This window comes from Platalea leucorodia, assembly GCF_965183815.1.
Source record: "Platalea leucorodia genome assembly, chromosome: W".
Taxonomy (NCBI): Eukaryota; Metazoa; Chordata; class Aves; order Pelecaniformes; family Threskiornithidae; genus Platalea; species Platalea leucorodia.
The window spans coordinates 10,078,180-10,103,391 of record NC_138859.1 but is presented as its reverse complement, the minus strand read 5'-3'; the positions used below and the strand labels follow the sequence as shown (position 1 = coordinate 10,103,391).

At 42.3% G+C, this 25,212-nt stretch overlaps 1 protein-coding gene across 3 annotated transcripts in view; it reads right to left on the bottom strand.

Moving 5' to 3' along the window:
• LOC309601795 (kinesin-like protein KIF2A) overlaps positions 1-21,327 on the bottom strand; it is a gene marked incomplete at both ends in the record, with an annotated part of 73,766 nt that extends 52,439 nt beyond the window's left edge. For all 3 annotated transcript variants that reach the window (XM_082334923.1, XM_082334924.1, XM_082334925.1), the window contains one exon: positions 21,264-21,327. In XM_082334923.1, the coding sequence (XP_082191049.1) occupies positions 21,264-21,327 (64 nt within the window). The remainder of the gene's footprint in view (positions 1-21,263) is intronic.
• Positions 21,328-25,212: the final 3,885 nt, after the last annotated feature.

Below are 25,212 nucleotides of genomic sequence, written 5' to 3'. Positions count from 1 at the left end.
GGGGAAGGCTGTGGATGTTGTCTACCTGGACTTTAGTAAGGCCTTTGACACTGTCTCCCACAGCATTCTCCTGGAGAAGCTGGCTGCTCACGGCTTGGATAAGCGAACTCTGCACTAGGTTAAAAACTGTCTGGATGGCCGAGCCCAGAGAGTGGTGGTGAATGGAGTCAAATCCAGTTGGCGACCGGTCACGAGTGGTGTTCCCCAGGGCTCAGTATTGGGGCTGGTCCTGTTCAATATCTTCATTGATGATCTGGATGAGGGGATTGAGTGCACCCTCAGTAAGTTTGCAGATGACACCAAGTTGGGTGGAAGTGTCAATCTGCTGGAGGGTAGGAAGGCCCTGCAGAGGGACCTGGACAAGCTGGATCGATGGGCCGGGGCCAACTGTATGAGATTCAACAAGGCTAAGGGCCAGGTCCTGCACTTGGGTCACAACAACCCCATGCAAAGCTACAGGCTTGGGGAGGAGTGGCTGGAGAGCTGCCTGGCGGAAAAGGACCTGGGGGTGTTGGTTGACAGCCGCCTGAACATGAGCCAGCAGTGTGCCCAGGTGGCCAAGAGGGCCAATGGCATCCTGGCCTGTATCAAGAATAGTGTGGCCAGCAGGACCAGGGAGGTGATAGTGCCCCTGTACTCGGCACTGGTGAGGCTGCACCTCGAGTACTGTGTTTAGTTTTGGGCCCCTCACTACAAGAAGGACATCGAGGTGCTGGAGCATGTCCAAAGAAGGGCAGGGAAGCTGGTAAAGGGTCTAGAGCACAAGTCTTATGAGGAGCGGCTGAGAGAGCTGGGGTTGTTTAGCCTGGAGAAGAGGAGGCTGAGGGGAGACCTTATTGCTCTCTACAACTACCTGAAAGGAGGTTGTAGCGAGGTGGGGGTCGGTCTCTTCTCCCAAGTAACAAGCAATAGGACGAGAGGAAATGGCCTCAAGCTGCGCCAGGGGAGGTTTAGGTTGCATATTAGGAAAAACTTCTTCACTGAAAGGGTAGTCAGGCACTGGAACAGGCTGCCCAGGGAAGTGGTTGAGTCTCCATCCCTGGAGGTATTTAAAAGACAGGTAGATGTGGTGCTTGAGGACATGGTACAGATGGACTTGGCAGTGATAGGTTAACGGTTGGACTCGATGATCTTAAGGGTCTTTTCCAACCTTAATGATTCTATGATTCTATGACTCTCTCTGGCTTATCTCCTACTGACTAGAGCATGCAGAAAATATTGCTGCAAATACAGCAGTAAGACAACACAAATGTATGTGAAGCCATCACTTTACAATTACCTTAAATACACATACGTTACGATATTCTCACACCTATCAATACAAGTGAAGAACAGAAACTCTCCGTTCCCTCTCTTCCTAGTCATCTTATGAAAATTTGACAAACAGAAGAAAGCAAGCATAAATATCTGCAGAAATAGCAGATAAATCCCCTCTGTTGTAAGAGTTCCTAGGCTAGCTATTGGTACAGAAAAAAGGTTTAGGAAGCAGTAGCAAAAGCAAATAACCAGGGCTAAATCAAACATTTTGACTAACCCTCAACCTAGGCAGCAATGGCAACTGATAGAAATACCAAGCTGTACTTAGATACTTACCTTTAAGCAAACTGAATATTTTCTACTTGCAAAACTTCTCGGAACTACCACAATTTTGTAGCAGTGATCAATGACAGTACTAAAACCATGCCCTTTTCATCTCTCTAATACTTTTTAGAAACTTAAGTTATCAGTGTTAAATATGGGTTGGTGGTTTTTAAATTACTGTCTGGGATAAAGCATTAGCTGACATGTGACTCAAACCAGTTTGCGCTCTCCTAAGTGACTCAAGAAATAAGGCTGGGAAAAGACCACAACCTTCCCCGCCCTTCCAAATAATTAAAGTGCACTGGCCCCAAAAGACACTGTACTCACACTTCTCATGCGAAAGTTTTGTGAAGTCTTAGAAATATCTTTGAGCCATAATAATTAAAATCTTACACACAGGCTCTGGATCAGGGTATAGAGAAGAAAGGTTCGTAATTTCCACTATGACCCTCTCATTCCTCCTCCAAAAACAGCAGCAGGACTCTGCCTGGCAGCGTTAACCTATCACCATCATACAGTTGATGGTGATCAACTCATCATATAGTTGAGCCGTGTCAGCTCAAAACCAGGCAATTATTTTTAGCAGGACCAGGCTATGGCAATGTTAATGGACCCAACATTCAGTAAAGGAAACTCACAGCTTATGTGAGTTGAAGTTGCCACTTCTTTAGGAGCACAAATGTGTTATATTAGCTCAGGCAGTGGTCTGGTCAGCCGAACACTTTTTCTAAGTGCATCAACAGTAGATGTTTCATAGATGAATACAAAAATATAGTACAAGTTAACATCTGCTACAGAGCCTCACTGAGAATGACCACTGCAACAGCAACTACCCATCCCTTAAAGGATTATAATGGACATTTGTGAAATAGCCATGATTTTCCTAATCACGTTCATGAGGGACTAACATGAATGTTATCTCATCTAGAAACACCTGGACCTTCGCCCTCTGCCATTTGATATTAAAAAATTAAGTAGAACTTTCTTCACTCTCTTTTAAAAAGAATACAAACCACAAGTTTAAAAAAAAAATATGTTTAGGAGAGACATGAGAAGAAGCAGCATTTACCAGAATTACCATGGTCCAGAAAATTGTCTCCTGCGCTACAGGCTCCAATCCTGGCAATTCTGGTGGAAGGACTTTCCTGCTCTCACAGAGCTCAGGGAGGAAAAAAATAATCCTTTACCCACCAAGCAATGTCTATAACAAACTTTCAGGAAAAAATCCCAAGGAAAAAGAGAATTTCAGGCTCAGTGTCTCCAGCAATGTTACCCATGGTGACATCCCTATTCACGCGATCAGCACTTGTTATGGTTCTCCCTGTACTATATGGACAGTCCTGCTGCTAATCCCCCAAGGAAAAACTGGAAGTTACTAGTGACTGACGTTTCTTTCTCCACAACACTAAACATGTTTGATTTTATTTTGTTTCAAAGTTTCATTTATCCATAAACAACTAGCCTTTTATTTTCTTTGTATCTACCACAGTTATGCTTTAGTTTTGTTTTACTTTATCATATAGTTTTGTTTCTTTGTTTCATTTTTGCCATGCCACCCTTCCTTATTGTCTTGTCTCTTGTTATAGTGTTATCACACTGTTGACTGGGTCACTAAACATACATGGTACCTACCATATTTCTAAAGCAAGTTCTTAAAATATTTTTTTTAAAATCCATATAATTTTAATTAAAGATATATTTTAATATTTATTTTTGTGAATGATCCCTAGCTACCAACTAATTTTGTTTTATTCTCTAAATTATCACAGCAACATCCAAGTCCTTCAAATGACAAGCTTGTTACAACTGCATTTTATGATCTCCATAAACCTCCACAACATAACAGACAGGAATTTTGAGAACAGAAACTAACATTAACCAAATCAAGTTTCCCATATCTGCCTGTATATTTCAGTTTTTAATTAAAAACCAACTTAATCTACTCTTGCTCCATCTAGAAAGCTACCAAACTCAGAAAACTCCCCATCCAAGATATGTATCTAATTTCTGTGCAAAAACCAATCAAACATAGTGCTTTAGAAAAACAAAGTTCACAGATCTTACTGACAATCCCCTAATAAATGGGGGGGTAAGCTCACACATGCTACTGAACTGTGTATAAAACTTAGCTTCAAAATACAAAGAGCACATTTAATGTTCTTCATACAGCAAACAGGACACAAGCAACTTTTCAGTCCTCCTTGCATTCAACACCAACAACATCCTCCACCCCCCGCCCCAAACCACTAAATTATAGTTTGACATGCTCAGTCTAGCTGAACTTGTTAGCTGTCTATTCTGATGCACCTTCTCTAAAGAAGTTACCTAGAGCTGCATCCCAGTGCTGCTGTCACAGTTTTTGCTTCTCTAATAATTGTTAAATCTCCAATCTTTTCACATTGCAATTCACTGATTTTTTCTGCTGACCTTTCATTTTCCAAGCCGATCTCTAAAATTTCCCTTTACATTCAAAACAAGTTTCCTGTGGTTTCCCCAGTTAGAGGAACACTTTGGTTTTTACTTCCCTTCAAGATAGGTCCAGTTTCTTTTGGGGATGGGGAGCTAATACTCTTTTAAGCACATTTCAAAGTGCATTATTTCACATTAGTGAGCTCCTCCTAAAACATCTTCCCTTTATTTGGTTTCAGAAGCTTCAATTGCCAGTGAAATCAATGGCAGTCAGCCCACTGGCTTCACAAAATGTTAAGAGTATCTCACCGCCGTAGCATTCAGAAGCTACAGCTACATATTGCTTCTGTAGGTGTCATTGTCAGAGCGAGAGAGGAGACTTGTTTCTAAAGCAGCTCAATTCATAAAGAAGTATCACATCACAACGGCTAACAGATGCACTGATATTTAGATATTTATTAGTAAGTAATTTCAGCTATACCATGCCAGTGAACCTATCATTTTTAAGAGCAGATAAGTTCTCCACATATAACTTAGCCACAGAAAAAGATATTTGAAGGAAGCACCTGTCCAATCATATCTAATACATACTACCATAAGTCCCCTATAAACCGAACACATTTCACCTTTATGTTATGAAGTGGTCTGTCTCTGCTATTCACCCCAGAAAGTTGCACTAGCACCTCACTGTCAACATATACAAACTTTTTTCCAGATTACATGTGTTCACAGTCATTTAGTACTCTCTGCTTTCTTTTATGGCTTGTATAAAGACATCTGTACAAGAACGGTGAGCCTATCTGTACCTGTTTCAGTCTGAGTATCTCCTTTTCCAACACCGGCAACCAGGATGAGGTGCAATATCCCACACGGGCTCCAGACTGCTTTCCACAGGAACACTCACTGCCAAATTACAGTAATTCTAAAATTGCACTCACTTTTCCCCTTGTCACTTCACCCCGGTAGTCCACATTTATTTTGTGATTAACTAGAATATCAAGAATTTTCTGCTGTCATTTACAGTTTATGATCTTCCAATTTATAGCAAAAGCACATTTAATTTGTGCCATGTTTTACCCCAGTTGTTTCATTCCATATTTCCTAATCTTCCCGCATGATATAAATCTCCACAGAGATGATACTTCCACTCTAGCATAGTAATGAAGTTTCCGTAGAACAATGTTACTTTCTGTGTTATGACCAGGAACTAATAACTATAATGGATGGAAAACACAGCCAGCCAGTCCCAAAACTGATCCCAGAAGGCACACTATTAGTTAGAAATTATTAGGTACGCTATCATCACCTGTCTTAAATACATTACCATTCTTGTATTAAACTTCATCTGAATAATTTTTAATGCTCTACGAAACATTTTACTGAAATTCAGAGAAACTTATGACTGACCTTCACAATGGGTTGATACCGGTAATGCTGCACAAAGCCTCTCCCATACTAACGCATTGGCGGGGCCAAGCTCAGGTCATGTCATCCTGCACTCAGCTCCAGGATTCAGCACTGCATTTACCTGCTCCACCTCTAGGATGCTAGTTTGGGATACAGAGACTAGAAGCACTTCAGCATCTGTCCTCCACTGTTTGCTACTACTTTTAGTTGAAGCACTTAAGTTCCTAGAGTGCTTCAATTAGATTTGTAATTCCCCCCTCCCGCCATTTTACTGCAAAATCAAGCAGGATGAGCTAAAATCACTTCCAAAACTGATGTTAATGATGTGATGGCTGATTGCTCTGTGACCTAAAATTCTTTTATTCAGTTATGCTGGTTTTGTCATTGGGGTACAACAGTGGTCTTTTTTTTTGATGGGGAGGGGAGGCAACTCCTACGAAGATCCATCATTTGCTGTCAAGTTAGACTGTGTCATGCTCTTACCAAAACATGGCATAACCCATGACCAACCTTCTCATTCTCAAGCAGCAGGCAGTACTAGGTTATAACAGAAAAACTCAAGTACTGGAGATCACCTCCATGCCTTTTTTCCATACCACACCAGGGACAGAACCCCTAGGACAACTGGTACAGGCTGGCTCATGTCCACAACATCCTTGGGGCAGCACCTTTCACGGCACATCATTGCTCACAACTACAGCACTTGGTGCTCATAGTCCAGGTCCCTCAGCTGTGCCTATGGTAGCAAGTAGCATACTGCAACAGGAGCAAATTTGCAGAGCAAAGCAGGTAGTGCTGAGGATCCAACATTCACACCGCATGTTTTGGAGGGGACTGGGGGGGGTCTAGTGCCACAAACTGAACACCCCTTGTTAGAGTGCATCACATAGATTTCTGGAGTGCACCCTCCAGCTGAATTTCATCCAAAAGGAATTTAGTGTGCTCCAAGACCACTTTCAAAACAAAACTAAAGCATAGCACAAGGACATAAGGGATGATCAGAAGATACATGTCCAAAGCCCATTCTTGATCTGAACTGAAATGCTTGTACAGGTGCACCCCTGTGGTCCCAAGAGGCATGCCTAGAGCACTAAGACTTAATTTTTTATGGTTATTCACTTTGACTTACACAAAAGTGAGAAAACTACATTGCAGCCTCCCACTATGATGCTTTTAGAGCATGAAGAGGAACATGTGCTGCATGTCCTGGGATGTGCAAGAGAATTTGAAAGTGCAATGCCTACTAAAATGCAGGACTGTCTGAGCAGTGATAGCCAAAACAATACAGTTCAGGTCTCTTCTCATCAACCAGTCAAGGAAGTTTAGGTTTCCTGTAGAAGGTAGGTCATCTGGTTCACTCCAGATGGGAGCGTGGAAATGAACTAGCACGTGTGAGATGAGAATAATCATGGTACCAGGACGCTAGACTAAAATGAGGTGCAAGATAAATTCACAATCAGAACAGTCCAAACCATGAAATACTTGAATTCTCTCTACAAGAAGATTACATGCAAACAAGTGCAAATGAAGGAGGGGATTGGGAAAGTGAAGCACTGTTTTCTTTTATGATGTAGGCCTTTCAAAACATTAGCTAGAAACTTACGCATCGTCTTCCAGCTTGATGTTCAGTTGCACTCTGAATAACACCAAGTTTGGGGTCTGATCCTTTGGCAAGACAGCTTTTTGGGTAGTCAGATGCCATGACAATTGTGAGGAACTTCAAAAGGGCCTCTTAAAAATAAGGGAGTACACAAAAAGGTGGCAGATGAGCTTCAACATAGACAAAAGAAAGATAAGGCAACCAGAGAAAAATAATAATTTATGGGTACACAATGCTGAAACTGGAATTAGAAGTTACAACTCAAGTAACAGATCCTTAAGTTAACACTTACAGTTCTCTAAAATCACCAACTCAATATGCAGCTGCAACAAAAAAAGAGACAATGAAACATTGGCCATCATCAGGAACCCAGAGAATAAAAGCAAGTGTCATTTTCAAACTATAAATAAAACTTTGGTGCCCCCACATCTCAAGTACTGTGTGCATTAGTCTTCACACCTTAAAAAAGCTGTAGTGGAATTAGAGGAGGTAAAGAGAAGGACAATGAAGAAAACAAAGAGAATGAAGCAAGTAGAGATTAAGGTGGGTGAGATTATTCACTTTTGAGGAAAAGGCTGCAGGTGGATTTGGTTGAGCTTTACAACCATAAAGGACAAAATGAGTGGAAACTGTTATTCACCAAATCCTGCAACACTAAAACTAGGAGCAGTCTCTTAAGGCAGATTGGTTTCAGGCAGATAAAAGTAATAATGTACTTCGCTATGCAGCAAGCAGGGAACTTCCCGATCTTGCTTCCACAAGAGGTTTTGGAGGCAGACAGTGTAAGTTGGGTCAGAAAAGTATTCAATAAATTCACAAACAATAGGTCTATAAATGGATATTTAATAGGACTAGGCAGAGTTGTACTTCTAATATCCCAAATATAATTCTGGATACTGGGGGATGACAAAGGCATGAGACTGCAGACAGTGACAAGGCTGACCTGCTTTCCCTAAATAGCCTCTTCTACCACCGTTGGGCTAGATGAACCATCAGTCTGATCCACTGGGGCACTTCTTATGGTAGTGGTGAGCATACTTTAAGGAGAGGGAGGAACCTCCAAAAAGGCAGAAACACTTCATAAGCTTTTAAAAAAATTCCACATTCCCCATTTTCAGTAAAAGTCTTATAGAGAGAAAACCAGAAGTTTTCATTCACTTTTCATAAAGTAATCTTCATTTTGTCATATATTCACAAGGCAATCTCCCTTCCAAAGTGTAAAGAAAGCCCAAACCAAAAAACCAAAAATACACCCATTTTCAACATTCCCGCGAGGCTTTCCAACATCCACAGGTCCCTTTCATGGCCTATATGAACCCCTGCAGTTCTCAGATTTAAGGAAGATTAAGCAATTAGAGCTGCAAACTTTATTCAAATGAGAACAAGACGTTGCTCACTCAACGTATTAAGGACTTGTCTAGCTGTATGCTGGACATTTTGTCCAGGAGGATACTGTGAGAGACAGTATCAAAAGCTTTGCTAAAATCCAAAAATACCACATCTACTGGCTTCCCTTGGTCAACTAGATGGGTGACCTTGTCATAAAAGGAAATTAAGTTAGTTAAACAGGACTTTCCCCTCATGAACCCGTGTTGGCTATGACCAATGACTGCATTGTCTCTCAAGTGTTTTTCAGTAACTCCCAGAATAACCTTCTCCATAATTTTACCAGGCACTGAAGTGAGACTGACAGGCCTGTAATTACCAGGGTCTTCCTTCTTACCCTTCTTGAAAATCGGGACAACATTTGCCAGCTTCCAGTCGACTGGGACCTCTCCAGACTCCCAAGACCATTGAAAAATAATGGAGAGAGGTCCTGCAGTAACATCGGCCAGCTCTTTCAGTACCCTGGAATGAATCCCATCAGGCCCCATAGACTTATGTGCATCCAGCTGGAGCAGCAAGTCTCAAACAAGTTCAAGGTCGGCTGGGAGTTTATCATCCCCCCAGTCACGGTCTTCCAACACAGGGCTCTGGAGGTCCCAGGGCCCATCATCAGTGTTAAAGACAGGCGAAGAAGGCATTAAACGTCTCCGCTTTGTCTACGTCCCTATTTGTGAGGTGACCGACCTCATCAAGTAACGGACCAATGTTATCTCTGATCCTCCTTTTGCTATTAACATATTTTTAAAAGCCCTTTTTGTTGTCCTTCACAGTGCTGGCCAGCTTGAACTCTAATCAAGCTTTGGCCACATTAATTTTCTCCCTACAATGGCGAACAGGATCTCTGTAGTCCTCCCATGTCTCCTGTCCTTGCTTCCAATGTCCATACACTTTCCTTTTCCACCTAAGTTCTAGAAGAACCCTGCTCAGCCAAGCCGGCCTTCTGCCCTGCTTGCTTGACTTCTGACACTTTGGAATTGCCGGCTCCTGCGCTCTTAAGAGATGGCTCTTAAAATGTGACCAGCATTCATGGACCCCAATACCTTCAAAAGCAGATTCCCAGGGGACCTTACAAACTAGCTCCTTCAGCAGCCCTAAGTCTGCTCTCCCCATATCCAGGGACAAAGTTTTGCTGGCAGTTTTTCTCCTATCGCCAACGATTTGAGACTCAACTACTTTGTGGTCACTGTGACCAAGACAGCCACCAATCACCACCAGAGTTCTTCTCTGTGGTTTGATGAAAGCTTATTGTAACTTAAAAATCATCAGGTTGTGATTTATATTTACCTCATTCATCACCAACTGAATTCCTATCCTATTAAAATGTCAAGATGAACTGGGAAGTTCAATTCATAAATGCAGTATAGAAGAACATGCAAACATAACCCAAAATTGAATCAGAAACTTGGAGTATTCCAAAATCTAAGTGTACTTGTGCTTTTCAAACTTAATTCATTTCCACTGCCCTCTTCCTAGAGCCAAAGATCCTCATCACCACATCATTATGCATGCCTGCATCTCTAGCAGACACTTTTATAGATCAGTTGGAAATACACCTCAAACTCCTTATGCAGTTCAGCCACAAGGGGAAAGTAACACATTTTAGTGATCGCAAGATGTGCAACACTGTGCAACAAAAATTCTAGATCCAAACTCTGTAAGGGCACAAGTATGCTACGTACCTTGCTTCTAAAGAGAAAACTTTAAACAAAGCTCGTGCTCTACCTCCCTCCACTCACATACACATTCAGTGTGTTCATCCATTGAAGGCAACTCTTAACATACTATATTCCGTAAGTAACGGAAGAGACTGAAAATACTCACACTTCCGATACCTGGGATTACACAGAGCTTTCAGTGCCTGATGGGAGCCATGAGAAACTCAAACTTGCACTTGACAAAGCTTCAATAGGATTATTGATAACTTGAAAGCAAATAACATTCCCCTATGTGAAAAGCATGACCACCCACCAATAAAAATGCAACCAAAGTCAAAGATTTATTGTTATATGCAAGTTACTTGAAGACACTTTGTTACTGCTTGGGATTGGACAATTATGTTTTACAGAGTCAGCGTTGCAGAAGGAATGCAGCAGACTTGTCCCTTTACAAGTCTGGGAAACTTGAAAGCAATTTATGCCTGATGCAACTAGAACTGCCACTAGGTAAAAACAATAAGCTATACTGAAAGCAGTATTATTTGCATAAAGCAAAATAAAAACCTCCACTACCACATTTAAGCCTTTAAGCAGCAAAATCCCTCATTCTTCTTTTTCAAGAGTCAAATATAAGATCAGACTCAGTGTTGCTGAACAAGACCCCATTCCAAAAAAAAAAACAACCAAAAAACTGATCGAGTGGCTTAATTACTAAATCTAACTGATAATTCACATTTTTAAAAATGTCACGAAGTTTTGGTTATAGCACACAGTTATACAGAGTTATCTTCAAGAACCTCTACTCGTTTTAACTAAGCAATTCTAAAATTAACTTGGGTTCCTAGCAAATTAAAACAACAACTGAATTTAGACTGTAATAGTAGAGTTATCAAGTTTCTTCTAGGTATATTCTGCTCATGTAAATGATTCAGTGCACTACAGACATTAAAAAAAAAAAAACCATAAGTCTGATAAATTCATTCCCTTTTCCAGCAAAGGTAATTTTAATGTAATTTTTCACACAGCTTTATTACCTTTTGTCTAACAGATGTAAAATCTAGTTTTACATATTTAGTAATGACCAAATTCAAAGACAGCAAAATTAACTCCACAGAACACTCTTCAACAGAGAAATGGAAATGCCATCTTCATAATACCCTCCCAGAGAACTACCTGCAGCTGCTTTGTTTCCCAGGAGCGATTACAAGGCACAGAGAAGAGTGACACAAGACAAGAAGATCTAGCCCTGTATTCTGACACTATTCTAAACACTTACTACAGAATTCAAAGCGTCCCTTTACAGAGGTCAAAGTTGTAGGAAAATCATGTCAACCACCTGTCTATCTCTCTATTGGGAACACTATAGTGAGCTATAGGCTTTTTAATTCTTCAAGTGAAAATAATAAATAGTACTCAAACAGCAGTATAACAACTGTGAACATTTTAAGGAGAGGAATGAGGACAGAAAAAGAAGAAACAGTGCATGTGTCTGTGCATATACAATATGAACAGGTTCACAGATATAACTAACAGCAGTTTAAGACAATCTACATCTGGATTACCATAATTTTAGTTCCCTACCCTCCCTCCCTCCCTCCCTTCCCTCCAACACATTTAACTAAAAACTAATACTGATGCAGTGGACAAACAAAAGCAGCCCAGAGTTAAACATCTTAAACAGCTGTGGAATCACACCAATAGTCAAAATTAACTGTAGCTAACTTAATTATGATGAGTGTCTAACAGTCTTACGTAAGTATCAAAATCTCTACCAAAACCCAGGAAAAACTGGTCCAAACACTGTAGCTAGGAACATTTGTTTTAGTGTCTATGTTCAGTTCAGTATTGAGAACAATTTAAATAAAACCCCAAATACCAAGTCACAATAAATCCCAAAGCTTTGGAATATACAACTGCAAGCAAGTTTAAAAAAAATGACATTAGAAGGAACTGTAACTATTCCCTCCAAAAAACTAAAAAGAAATGCAAGGAAATGTTCACTTCTGAAAAGACACAAGTGGTAAAACTGGAAAACATAGATAAGCTTTCAAGCAAGCAAAAAGAATTGCTCGTATACCTGAAAGTTTGTTCATGTCTTTGAAAAGGATGAACAGAAATAACAAAAAATGTATTACAGCTCCATAAAAACCTTCTACCCTACATCTGGAAATATACACTGAAAGCATCTAGGCTTCCAAATAACTCTATGCTACAGAGGCATTATGAGAAATTGATTATTAAAAGCCAATGTCTTCTTAAAAACTCTTTAATTTTAAATTACAAACACCATCATGCTTGACCATATATTTTGTTTACTACACATTCTCACTACTGGACAAAGTTAAGACTGCTTGGGAGTCCTTATTGTGGACTTCCGTATCTTACTTTTTGCATTACGTTAGAAATTTAACTTAACTCAACTCTGAAAAGTTAACATAAACCTTTAATTTATCAAAAGTCATTTTCCTCTATGACTAAACATGTTGTGAATATTTATAGTGAACACCATATTTTAGTGTTCACAATGGGTTGACCACAGCATTCTCTTCCTGATCCCAAGAGTCCAGCCATACAGTATGGTGAGGAAGACAAGATAACCCAACAAACAATAAGATGGGAAAAAAGTTTAAAAAGAAAAATCAAACTTTATAAGCAGTAAATGTTTACAAAGGAAGAACTTAAACAAGAACACCACAATGAAGTGAATTTACTCCATTCTGTTACTTATTTCTCAAGCACAAAAAAAAACCACAGTGACACATTCCACAGGTCAAGCCAACAAAAAATGCTACAGATTTTGTGCTCCAGGAAAGGAGCTCACCTGCTAAATACTTCATACTGTTCACTCATTTCTCTACATTGGCCTACAGTAAGTGGATGTATTAAAAGAACTCAAATGGCTAATTTATCTTCTAGAGCAAACAGAAAGAGATACTTTTGCAATGACATTACTCTTCAGTCAGGCATGACCTCTTCCCAATGATTTATCATCTCTTCCCACCTCAGCAAGGTAGGAAGCCATGCTTGGTGCCATGCTGCCAAGCAGCAGCACGGCAAAGTCTTCAGTTCATAAAGCCATAGGAAGAAAACACAAGTAAAACTGAGCCCAGGCAACAGGCCATTATAGAGAGTGGGTGGAAAGAGCAATAACTTTACCTACCAAACAGAAATAAAGGATAGATTCCCCCATAACATGATGAGAGGGGAAAAAACATGCAATACAAGCTGTGTAATCCTAGTAGCCATATATAGCTCTAAAGACATTATTGCAAGTATGTAATGCTGTATTAAACATGCTTATGGAACAAAGATGAGAAGATTCTCTGAAGATCAGGACTTCAACTCTTGTCATTCAAAAGTTATTTATACAAAATACAGAAGACCTACATAAATATCTGAGAATCTGCGAGTTACAGTGAAAATACACTTACTGCATGACAAAAGCTGAACACTTAAAAAGTGATTTGAAAAAGGACACAGAAAATTTAACACATCCTCCTGGTCAACACTTCTGTGTTGACCAACAATCTCCAGAAACTCTGGATGTAACAATATGAGAACCTACACTGGATAAGTAAGCCTAAATGTTGGACCCATTAGCTTGACCAGCAATAGCAGACTTGAAACCTTGTGTGTGATCTGGCCACTATGGAAGGACAAAGACACACTGTGTTCATATGGCTTACAGAGGGATTAGGTAATTGAGTCAAATGATTTAAATGTGCTAACAAAGAAAATGTCTTAATCACAGGGAAAGAATAGATGTATGTCACAAAAGGAAAGAGTAAAAGCACATTACCATTTAAATCTACCCTCAAGAGCTTGTAAAATAGGGTGACTACCCAAACCTGAAACAGAATTTGTATAGCATCATTATACCTTCTACCTTGCTATAAAATCATTGTTGCTATTGGGAGTTGTACGTAAAGATCAAGATCATCATACAGGATTACCCAGAAGACAAAGGATGGTATAGACTTCTCAACACTGAGAAACACCAATTTCGACGGAACTTTGGCTTTAAAGAAAAAAATTACAGCCCTTACCGTTATAAAAAGTTAGTCTTGTTTGTGTTTGAAGGCGAAACAGTTACAATGATGTTTCGGCAAGCCTAAGGAGACAGGAGCTGCCAGTAGGTTTTTGGACTAGATGGATTATCTTTGACCATGACCAGTTCCAGCTGCTTCAGAGACAACTGAAGAAAATTCTTAAGTAGGCTGTATTGGGTTTGCGTGGCAAGGTTTTGGTAGCGGGGGGGAGGGGCTACAGGGGAGGCTTCTGTGAGAAGCTGCTAGAAGCTTCCCCTATGTCCGATAGAGCCGGTGCCAGCCGGCTCCAAGACAAACCCGCCACTGGCCAAGGCTGAGCCAATCAGCGACGGTGGTAGCACCTCTGGGATAACATATTTAAGAAGGGGGAAAAAAACCCTGTGCAACTGCAGCCGGGAGAGAGGAGTGAGAATATGTGAGAGGAACAACTCTGCAGACACCAAGGTCAGTGAAGAAGGAGGGGAAGGAGGTGCTCCAGGAACCGGAGCAGAGATTCCCCTGATATCCTGCAGAAAGTGAAAATTTTCCACTGAGCAAAACTACGAACCACCTGTGCTTTGGGAAAGGAATTTGGGAGGGAGCTAAAAGATATAAGAGCATTTGTTTAATTAATGAACTGTGGAAAACTAACGGCTATACCCTTGAAGAAGAGCTACTGGACTGATAAAAGGGAACATTTTGGCACCAAAGACTGGATGGTGGCCAGAAAAACATGAAGTCTGATAAAACTGCAGTAACTGGGTGAAAGGTAAATGTGGCGAGGGGAGATCGCGACCACCGACTCAATTCAGGACCGAAAAGACTTGCCCCCCACACCTGAAAGGAGCACGCGTGCTAATTTACATAGCAAGCAACGCTAATTTTAATACAGTAAACCAATAGCATACGAAATGTTAATCACTAACCAATAAGTGTAAAATTAGGCAGGATTATACTAATCATGTAGCAGGATAAATATGCTATAGTTTTGTACAAAGGTGTGCTAGCTTTGTGGATTTACCACCTAGCACCCATCTCTGCACAGACATGAAATAAAATACCTCTGCTCTGTGTGTTAATTGGCGTCTGCACACCAGGCAAATGACCCCGCTTTCGGGACAACACCCCTGCAGCCCCTGGTGAAGACCATGGTGAGGCAGGCTGTCCCCCTGCAGCCCATGGAGGTTAATGGTGGAGCAGATATCCACCTGCAGCCCATGGAGGACCCCACACTGGAGCAGGTGGATGCCCAAAGGAGGCTGTGACCCTGTGGGAAGCCCACGCTGGGGCAGGGTCCTGGCAGGACCTGTGACCCCATGAAGAGAGGAGCTCACGCTGGAGCAGGTTTGCTGACAGGACTTGTGACCCCGCGGGGGACCCATGCTGGAGCAGTCTGCTCCTGAAGGACTGCACCCCATGAAAGGGACCCACGCTGGAGCAGTTCATGAAGAACTGCAGCCCATTGGAAGGACTCACATTGGAGAAGTTTGTGGAAGACTGTCTCCTGTGGGAGGGACCCCACGCTGGAGCAGGGGAAGACTGTGAGGAGTCCTGCCCCTGAGGAGGAAGGAGCGGCAGAGACAACGTGTGATGAACTGACCGCAACCCCATTCCTCATCCCCCTGTGCCACTCAGGGGGAGGAGGTAGAGAAAATCGGGAGTGAAGTTGAGCCTGGGAAGAAGGAAGGGGTGGGGGGAAGGTGTTTTTAAGATTTGGTTTATTTCTCATTACCCTACTCTGATTTGATTGGTAATAAATTAAATTAATTTCCCCAATTCGAGTCTGTTTTGCCTGTGACAGTAATTGGTGAGTGATCTCTCCCTGTCCTTATCTCGACCCACAAGCCTTTTGTTATATTTTCTCTCCCCTGTCCAGCTGAGGAGGGGGAGTGATAGAGTGGCTTTGGTGGGCACTTGGCGTCCATCCAGGGTCAACCCACCACATCATAGGCAATTACAAAATAACATAGCCACAGGCAATATTTCTTCCTACCTCCTGTCAGTTAGAGGTTATTTAAACTACAGACTCAGGTAGAACAGAAACTACTTGCAGACGACACCAAGTATGGGTGGAAGTGTTGATCTGCTGGAGGGTAGGAAGGCCCTACAGAGGGACCTGGACAGGCTGGATCGATGGGCTGAGGCCAACTGTATGAGATTCAACAAGGCTCAGTGCCGGGTCCTGCACTTGGGTCACAACAACCCCATGCAACGCTACAGGCTTGGGGAGGATGGGCTGGAGAGCTGCCTGGCAGAAAAGGACCTGGGGGTGTTGGTTGACAGCCACCTGAACATGAGCCAGCAGTGTGCCCAGGTGGCCAAGAGGGCCAATGGCATCCTGGCTTGTATCAAGAATAGTGTGGCCAGCAGGACCAGGGAGGTGATAGTGCCCCTGTACTTGGCATTGGTGAGGCCGTACCTCGAGTACTGTGTTTAGCTTTGGGCCCCTCGCTACAAGAAGGACATCGAGGTGCTGGAGCATGTCCAAAGAAGGGCAAGGAAGCTGGTGAAGGGTCTGGAGCACAAGTCTTATGAGGAGCGGCTGAGGGAACTGGGGTTGTTTAGCCTGGAGAAGAGGAGGCTGAGGGGAGACCTTATTGCTCTCTACAACTACCTGAAAGGAGGTTGTAGTGAGGTGGGGGTCGGTCTCTTCTCCCAGGTAACAAGCAATAGGACGAGAGAAAACAGCCTCAAGCTGCGCCAGGGGCAGTTTAGGTTGGATATTAGGAAAAACTTCTTCACCGAAAGGGTAGTCAGGCATTGGAACAGGCTGCCCAGGGAAGTGGTTGAGTCTCCATCCCTGGAGGTATTTAAAAGACAGGTAGACATGGTGCTTGAGGACATGGTTTAGTGGTGGACTTGGCAGTGCTAGTTTAATGGTTGGACTCGATGATCTTAAGGGTCTTTTCCAACCTTAACGATTCTATGATTCTACCTTTTACAGTTACTGGCATATTTTTTTTAATTTTTAGTGTAAAATTGGATATTCCTACCATCCAAATCAACATCCTTCTTAAAATTCTGCTATGCTTCTAGCCTCCATCTCCTCTGGTAACAAGCTCCACGTGATAACTGTACCTAGTTTATTCTCCTTTATCAGTTTTAAGTTTTCTCTTTCAAACACTGACAGCTCTCCTGTTCTTGTATTTTGAAAAAAAATGGGCACAAGCTCATGATCTTTCTTTTTTACACTATTTGATAGTTAATCCCTAAAAATTCACCATTTTTACCTTCCTGGAAGTTCTGTCAAATATTCAGTCACTCTTCCAATTACAAGAACATTCCTTCTCCTCATGCTTGTTACATTATTTCTGACACAGTGAGACCAGAAGTGTATTCCCCCTGCTTTCCAAATGAGCAAATATATAATTAATTTCTCTGTCCTCTAGGTAATATTTCAGATCTACAAAGACAGAGAGAATAGGAACAGCCTGAGGAGGAAATGGACGGAACACAATTGGACTGAAAAAGTAAAGGAAATACACTAATCAGCCTACTAAAGGGCTGCAGGGCATAAGAGATTTATCCTATTTCAGCAAAAGACTGAATTTATGGGAAAAAAAATGTGAGATGTTCTTTCTCCAAGTAGTTATATAGGTTTTTGTCGTCATTAACTGGATAATGCACAAGAAGTGGAGATACAGGTGTAAGTTCACACGTAAAGCAGTGGGCTATTATTATTTGAGTAAAGGGAATTCACCAACAGACAAATGCCCATATTTAGACCTCAGCAAGGAGCATCTTCTGGACAAGAGGAAACACCATTACAGCAGATCTCGCAGGTACCTTCTGGCCACCTCTCTACTTCCCTAAGGTTCCATGTGATAAGGCACATTTTTCAAGACTGGAAATGCAGTCCATTCTTAGCAATTCACAACCTAAAACAAATGAGTTCTTTCCCGTTTCCAAGATAGATTACCAAGGCATAGTTCAAGCAACATACATAAATTATACTGAAATAAGTAGTAAATTTCAGTATCAGAAATGATTATAAAAAGCCAAACTAGCTGACTTAATACGCTCTTACATTACATGAACATAACTAGTTATTCCAATTATAACTGGAAATATTATCTGCAACTCTAGACAACATTTATACCAATGTTTACCCACTGAGAAAAACCAGATACACAGCAGCTCTGCAGCATCAGTCCTTGAAAATGTTGGGTTTTATCCAAACACTGTTTTTCATGTGTGTTTGGCCACGAGTTCTAATAATGCCTTTAATTTCTACAACATCTATTTTCTATTCAGTCCTATAAGAAATCTCTCACAAAACACTTAAACCTAATTAGAACTTGTCAAAATGACAGAATATGTAACTTCTTTCCAGAATGTTCTGGTCACATTCTCACATTTATTGTGTTCTACATGTCTTTGCAATTTTGTTGTAATGAACAAGTATGACTTAACAGTGATGTTTCACCAAAAAAATGTTATTCTGTTAGTTTTTCTTTTTATGTAAAGAAAACTAGAGTTATCTGGAATTAATAAAGCTCTGTATTCAGAAAACTGTTTAACATAACTGGTGGACAAATGGAAAAAAATGCATACTTTTTCAAATGACCCAATTAGCAAACTAAAACTTTATTCTTCTCTGGATTCTGCAAATAAACAGGTAAATAAGGAAATTTTAAAGAATTATTATACTTACCTCTCAAAACAATATTTAGTTTTAAAAAAAGACTTACTGCAGACAAGACAACATATGAAAAAAGCCCAGACCAACACACCACTTTCTCCAGAAGTTTCTTAAACGGTTTTAATCATGCTTTCAGCCTAGGGTAGCTGGTATGATACACAGCCCTGATTCTACCTAGGATATAGTTCTGGGTAGAGCAGATCCAGTTAGCTCACTGTTACTGAACCAGAAGATCATACTTCTCACCTCCACTTCATCCTGGCCATGCATTTCCTATATGCTGATACTGTTGGGGTCACAGATCCCTCCGAGTCATTTGAATGCACTAATCCTGCAGAAAACTAGCACATCCAAAAGTTTTCTACTGTGTTTAGTGAATCAAATCATCAATTAATGATGTATTAAATCAACAGAGAAAAAAAAAAATCATTGGCCACACTGGATGGGAGAGAGAGTTTGTAGGAACAACACAGCTGACAGAGGCACAGGCAGCAAGACCTCCCCTTGTTAGAAGCAGCTAGATCAATCTCAGTTGCCTGTGCAACCACAGCTCAGGTTGGAAACCTACTTTCTGAAAGGCAATGCAATCTAAATGCAATCTAGTGCTGGCTGTCCTTCGATATCTTTCTCAAAATGCTCCCTTCCACATACCTAGGACAGTTCCTCCTACAGTTTACTGGGAAGAGAATGACAGAACACTGCAGTAGCCTGAGCCATAACAGGGCATCTCCTCCTCCAGTCCCAATGAAAAACAAGCAAACCTCACAATAACCAGGACCCACTAACTCTGGTATGACACTGCAGTGCAGTTGCTCACACAAGGACCAAGTTAACCACAAATGCTCAAAACCTTATAGTTTGAATAACTGCTGCGAAGGCATCCCCCTAGTATATTACCAATGTGTAATATATTTCATGTGCTGCATCACATATGTGATACAGCAAAATATGTAAACCATTAATAGTAATGAAAATAAGTATTATGTTCAAGAGTTACTGTCCTCACTTCTGACATTATAAGTGAGCAGAACCCGGGGGGAGGGGGGGAAGAAGCAAAGCCTTATTTTCCCAAGGCATACAAAACAAACAATAACATTTATTAGAAGTTCATGCAGGCCTTAGAAAAAAGTTTTACAAGTTGCTACAGTGAGGTTTTCTGAAACCTCAGACAGAGATCTGCAGGAGTTATGCAAATAACTGCCAGACCTATCAGATTCTTCACGTGACACACAAGCCATTAAGCACAAATTGAGGGGTTAGGTTTAATATAGTGTCCAGCCAACACCAACCATTATTTTATTGTAGGGTTGAACTGCAGTATGGGACATGAGAAGACAAGATGCATAAAGCTTGCTGGCCACTTGTTTCCTGCCTCATGACAAAACCATGCTAACTTCAGTGCCTTTGACCTCCAGGTATTTCTTCCCTTAAAAACATCTGCTTATTCTTTAGCAAGCTCCTGAGCCCTGGAGAAAAACAAAAAAAAGACTTTCCAGAAAATCCCAGCAGAACCCCACCCCTGTTTAGGAGGCTTCATAAATCTCACAGAGGCTGATAACAGATGACATATTCCCACTCAAATTGAAGAGCTGAAGTCACGAGTGACTTGCCATTGATTCAGTCAGTGAACTTCCCATTTCAGTTCTCTCTTTCCAGACAAATATGAAGAGTTAGTACCCTAAACCTAACACACACGCTTCCTTTATTTACATGTATTTCTAGACAGCACCATACATCCTCCCATCAAAAGATGCTGGGCAAGATGAGAAACACTGGATCCCCAATGGAGAAATAACAACTCATAAATAGCAAGCACTCTTCTTATATTTTAATCATAAGGAACATCTGAAATAATAACATCAAGCTTTTTTGTCAAATGATGGAAGTGTCCAAAGGCATTTCTGTCAGAACATGCTGTTGTGTCATTTTTTCAGAACACAGCTCATATGCCAGAGCGAACAAGTTATTACTTTGCATTGAAGGCCTTTCCTCCCTCCATCACCTCATCCCCTCCCCTAAGGCCCTCCCACCTCCCCGCCAAAACCTCTCCAGGCTTTCCTCCCCACCCACGCCCCTCTCCCCCCCAAATCACCTCATCACCCCCATCCACAGCCACCCCGCACGTCTCATTGCTCACCCCACGCTTGTCCTGTTTTCCCCTCCCCCATGAGCCCATCCCATCCCTGCTTCATCCCCCTCACACCCACTTCTCCCTCTTCTCCCCCATTTCAGCCCCCCGCCCCGCCGCCGCCCCTCCCCGCCGCCTCCCCGCCCTGCTGCAGTCTCCCCGTCCCCAGCGGCGGCCGCCGCCGCCGCTCGCGCCCCGCTCAACCGCCCTCCGCCGCCAAGCGCGAGCGCTCCCCTGACAACCGCAGCGCGCCAGGCCCGGCCACTCCCCGGCCCCGCGCACACAATGAGCCCCGTGCACACAATGGGACCCGCGCGCAGCCCCCTCCCCGCCCCCCCGAGCCGCGCACCGGGGCGGCGGCGGCGCCCGGCCAGGGCTGCGGCCGCTCCGCCGGGCTGGCCCCTCCCGTCGTCCCTGCCCCACTGACCATCGCTGCGCTTGATCTCCACGTAGATCCCTATCTGGATCTTGCCGAAGTTGGCCGCTGCCATCACTTCATGGGGCAGCCGGGGAGATCGGAGGTGCTGCCGGCCGGGCGCACAGGGGGCAGTGAGGGCGCGCGCAGCAGCAGCAGCGGCGGTGGCGGTACCGACCGCGGCGGCTCCGGGAGGGCGGGAGGGAGGGGAGGAGGGAAGGAAGGAAGGAAGGAAGGAGGGAGGGACGGACGAACGAACGGGGAGAGGGAGGAGGGGGGAAGAGAGAAAAGGCGCTGGCCGGATACAACAGGCGCTGGAAGCTGCTGCGCCTGTGCGGCTCGCCGCGGCGTCACGGCAGGACCGGCTCACGGGGGAGGCGCGGGTAGAAGCGCTGCCGCGGTCGTCCTCGGCCTCCGCCCTTCGCGGCACCTCGGCGAGGCTGGCACAAGATGGGCGCCCTCGCTACCTTGGGGCCGCCTCCCCACTCGCTCGGGCCTGGGCCGGGAGAGGCTCGTCCCAGCTGCCGGCCGCCTGTGAGAGCATCTCTTCTTGGCCCTCTCCCCAACTTACAAACACACACATGCGCCTATTTGGCACCAGATGGTGACTGAGCTGCCTTGAAGTTTTAATGTAATAGCTTTATCTACCTAATATCTGCTCATAAGGCTCCTGCGTGCCAAGTAGAGCAGATTAGAAGCATGCTTTGTACTTGCTCCCCAACCTGCCAGCAGCTCTTTAGTCCAAGTAAGGCCACGCTGTCAACAGCATCCATCCATTCTTACCTCACGACTGCCTTTATACAACTTAAATAAAAACTAAAACACACTTAATGTTCCTCATTTCACTATAATGATTCCTGTACCTTAGGCAAGCCACTTCGTTAAACATTGTCCCTTGGGTTTCTCCTCTGAGGGCAGTTCCTAACATGATGAAGCCAACATGGGTTTAAAATTGTCCTTCCTGTACAATTTCCTAGTCACCTTGAGCAGCATCACAATACGCCTAAACACACAACCTCTTCTTGCCCAGCAAAGCCAGTCTTATTAAAAATAATCCCCCAATCCATTCTTCAAATGGTAATACATAATGACAACTGACACTGCGCCACCCCCCCTTAGAGCTGCACTGTCCTGGTTTCAGCTGGGATAGAGTTAATTTTCTTCCTAGTAGCTGGTATAGTGCTGTGTTTTGGATTTAGGATGAGAATAATGTTGATAACACACTGATGTTTTAGTTGTTGCTAAGTAGGGCTTACACCAGTCAAGGACTTTTCAGCTTCCCATGCTCTGCCGGGTGCACAAGAAGCTGGGAGGGGGCACAGCCAGGACAGCTGACCCAGACTGGCCAAAGGGCTATTCCATACCATATGGCGTCATGCCCAGTATATAAACTGGGGGGAATTAGCCCGGGGGGCAGCGATCGCTGCTTGGGGATGTGCTGGGCATTGGTCGGCGGGTGGTGAGCAATTGTATCACTTGCTTTGCATATTATTATTGTATTATTATTATATTATTATTACTATTACTATTACTATTACTATTACTATTATTATTACTACTATTCTATTTCATTTTACTTCAATTATTAAACTGTTCTTATCTCAACCCACGAGTTTTCTTATTTTTACCCTTCTGATTCTCTCCCCCATCCCACTGGGGTGGAGGGAGTGAGCGAGCGGCTGTGTGGTGCTTAGTTGCTGGCTGGGGTTAAACCACAACAGTCATTTTCAAGACATCCCACTTCTGAACCATGTTGTTGAACCATGGTCAACAACATACAGCTTTTTTGCATGAAGTTTCAGTGCATTCACACAAATATATTTTATTTGTAATAATTCCTGATAATGACCTGTTACTGCACATACAAGCATAAAGCACTGGCATCAGAATAATTTGTAAAGAAAACTTGGGTCACTGCTAGATACCTGCCACAGTGGAGGACTGTGATAATAACAGACATTGTAGGACTACGGGAAAAGCTTATTTCCAATGAGCGACAAAAATGGCAGCTTGAAGCAAGCTGTACCAAGGGGATGGCTCAGCACCACCAGATGCAGGAAGCTGCCTGGTAGATATACCTAGTTAAATAGAAATCATTGTTGCTGTATGGAAACAGAGTGATCACTAAGCCTGGATAAAATATAAAATTAAGACATCCTCTACAAGTTGATTTTTACTTAGACCAATGATGCTTGGACTAGTGATCCTAACTGGTGTTAGGACATCAAGACTGTGCAGAGTTATGCCCCCAACTAGATCAGCATTCAACAGACCTCCATGGAGCCAGACAACACAAGACCATTAATGCTACTGTTATCTCTGCTGTCCCATTTCTGCACTTGGAAAAAAATGAAGCTAATTATTAAATTTTCTTGTATCCCAGGAAAACTGAGGCATGAGGAGTCCCCCAGTCTAAATATACCGAATAAGAAGAAAACACGAGCACTTGCACAAGGCCAGCATTTCACATATTCCTTATGCTACGCGGGTTTGTCCCAAGGATTGAGCATCCATAGAATTTCATATACCAGTTGATATGTCCTTTGGTGCAGAATTGTTGTTCCATATAAAGTTGTATGTTCAAGACTGTGATCATCCTAGTGACGATATAACCTGCTATTGTTGCACAGTCAGTAATAGAAATAGTACAGTGCAGCACTGTTTGCCGAGATAAATAATCACATATCATAGTCTTGTGTTTTACTAAGGAATCTCACTAGTCCCAGCTAATAAATGTAGTACCTCTGTTGGTTCAAGGCTGTGATTTATTACCTGAGAGGTTTTTCACGTTTTCTATCTTTTCCTTATCAAGAGATTCCACTTTCAAAGCTCAGCAGTTTGTACTGAGCATTGCTATATTATATCATTTAGATAAGATAGGATCCTTCCTTTTAATTGAAATTCTGTCAACATTTCAAAGATTTCTCTGAAAAAAGGATTTCTGTGAGACAAATTGCATTTTCTGACATTCTTTCTTAGTCTCTTTGTGGATATAAACCTTCAGCTTGATCCTCATTTGAGCTTTTCCTGTGTGGCTTTCATTTCTTTCACTGCTACTAGAAGTGCATCAGCAGGAATGCATTTCCAAATGATGGCACTTTTCTGTAGAAAATGTAGATTTCAACCAGATAGAAAAAAAAATGTAACTCCTCCCTTGAAAGAAGCTCTCTGGTCTTGCTCTACAAGCCTCTCCTTTACCCCATAGCTCAGTTACTAACACAACAGGAGGCATGAAAAGGACAGGAACTTACCTGCACAACTGACTCAGATTTGTAAAAATCACTGAGGAAATTGCACAGAAGTACATAACAGAAGGAGCTATTGTCATGTGAAGAATAAAGAATCACAAGCTTGTTTTTTTTTCCCAAAGAAAAAGAAGGGACTTATCAAAATGGTATTATCTTTGCCACTACTCAGTCTTTATATGTACCTGGTTTATTCCTAAAATGGACTGTATCCTTTTCTAGGAAATGTTCTGAAACAGTCTTAAAGGAACTCTATCTTTGTCCTCACATCTTTCTTTATGTTTTGTGTTGAAACAATCTCAAAAGTAAATCAATAACTTCAGGGCTGTCAAATTTTGTTGTTTGTTTTTTGTTTTTTTTTATTGTGACTGCTATCATATATAGGATTTTCCTTATCAACTCATTTCCTGGACTTACATAGTTAAAGGAAAAATAATTTAAAAATAACACATGTTGCTTCCCTGGTTTTATATTTATACTAGTACTTAGTATTTTTATAGGACCATAAGTATTCAAAGTACAGTGCAAACATTTATCACCCCTTACAAAATTACTGGTATTGGATAGGAGAACAAATGAACTATTGAATACCAGTAATAAAACTGGAAAATACAGAGATTAATGATATGTTTCTAACAGATGAAAGTAAGCAATCAGAGATTCAGTACATGTGACTTCTCGGCTCTTAGTCTCCACTTCTTTCAGCTTACAAGCGC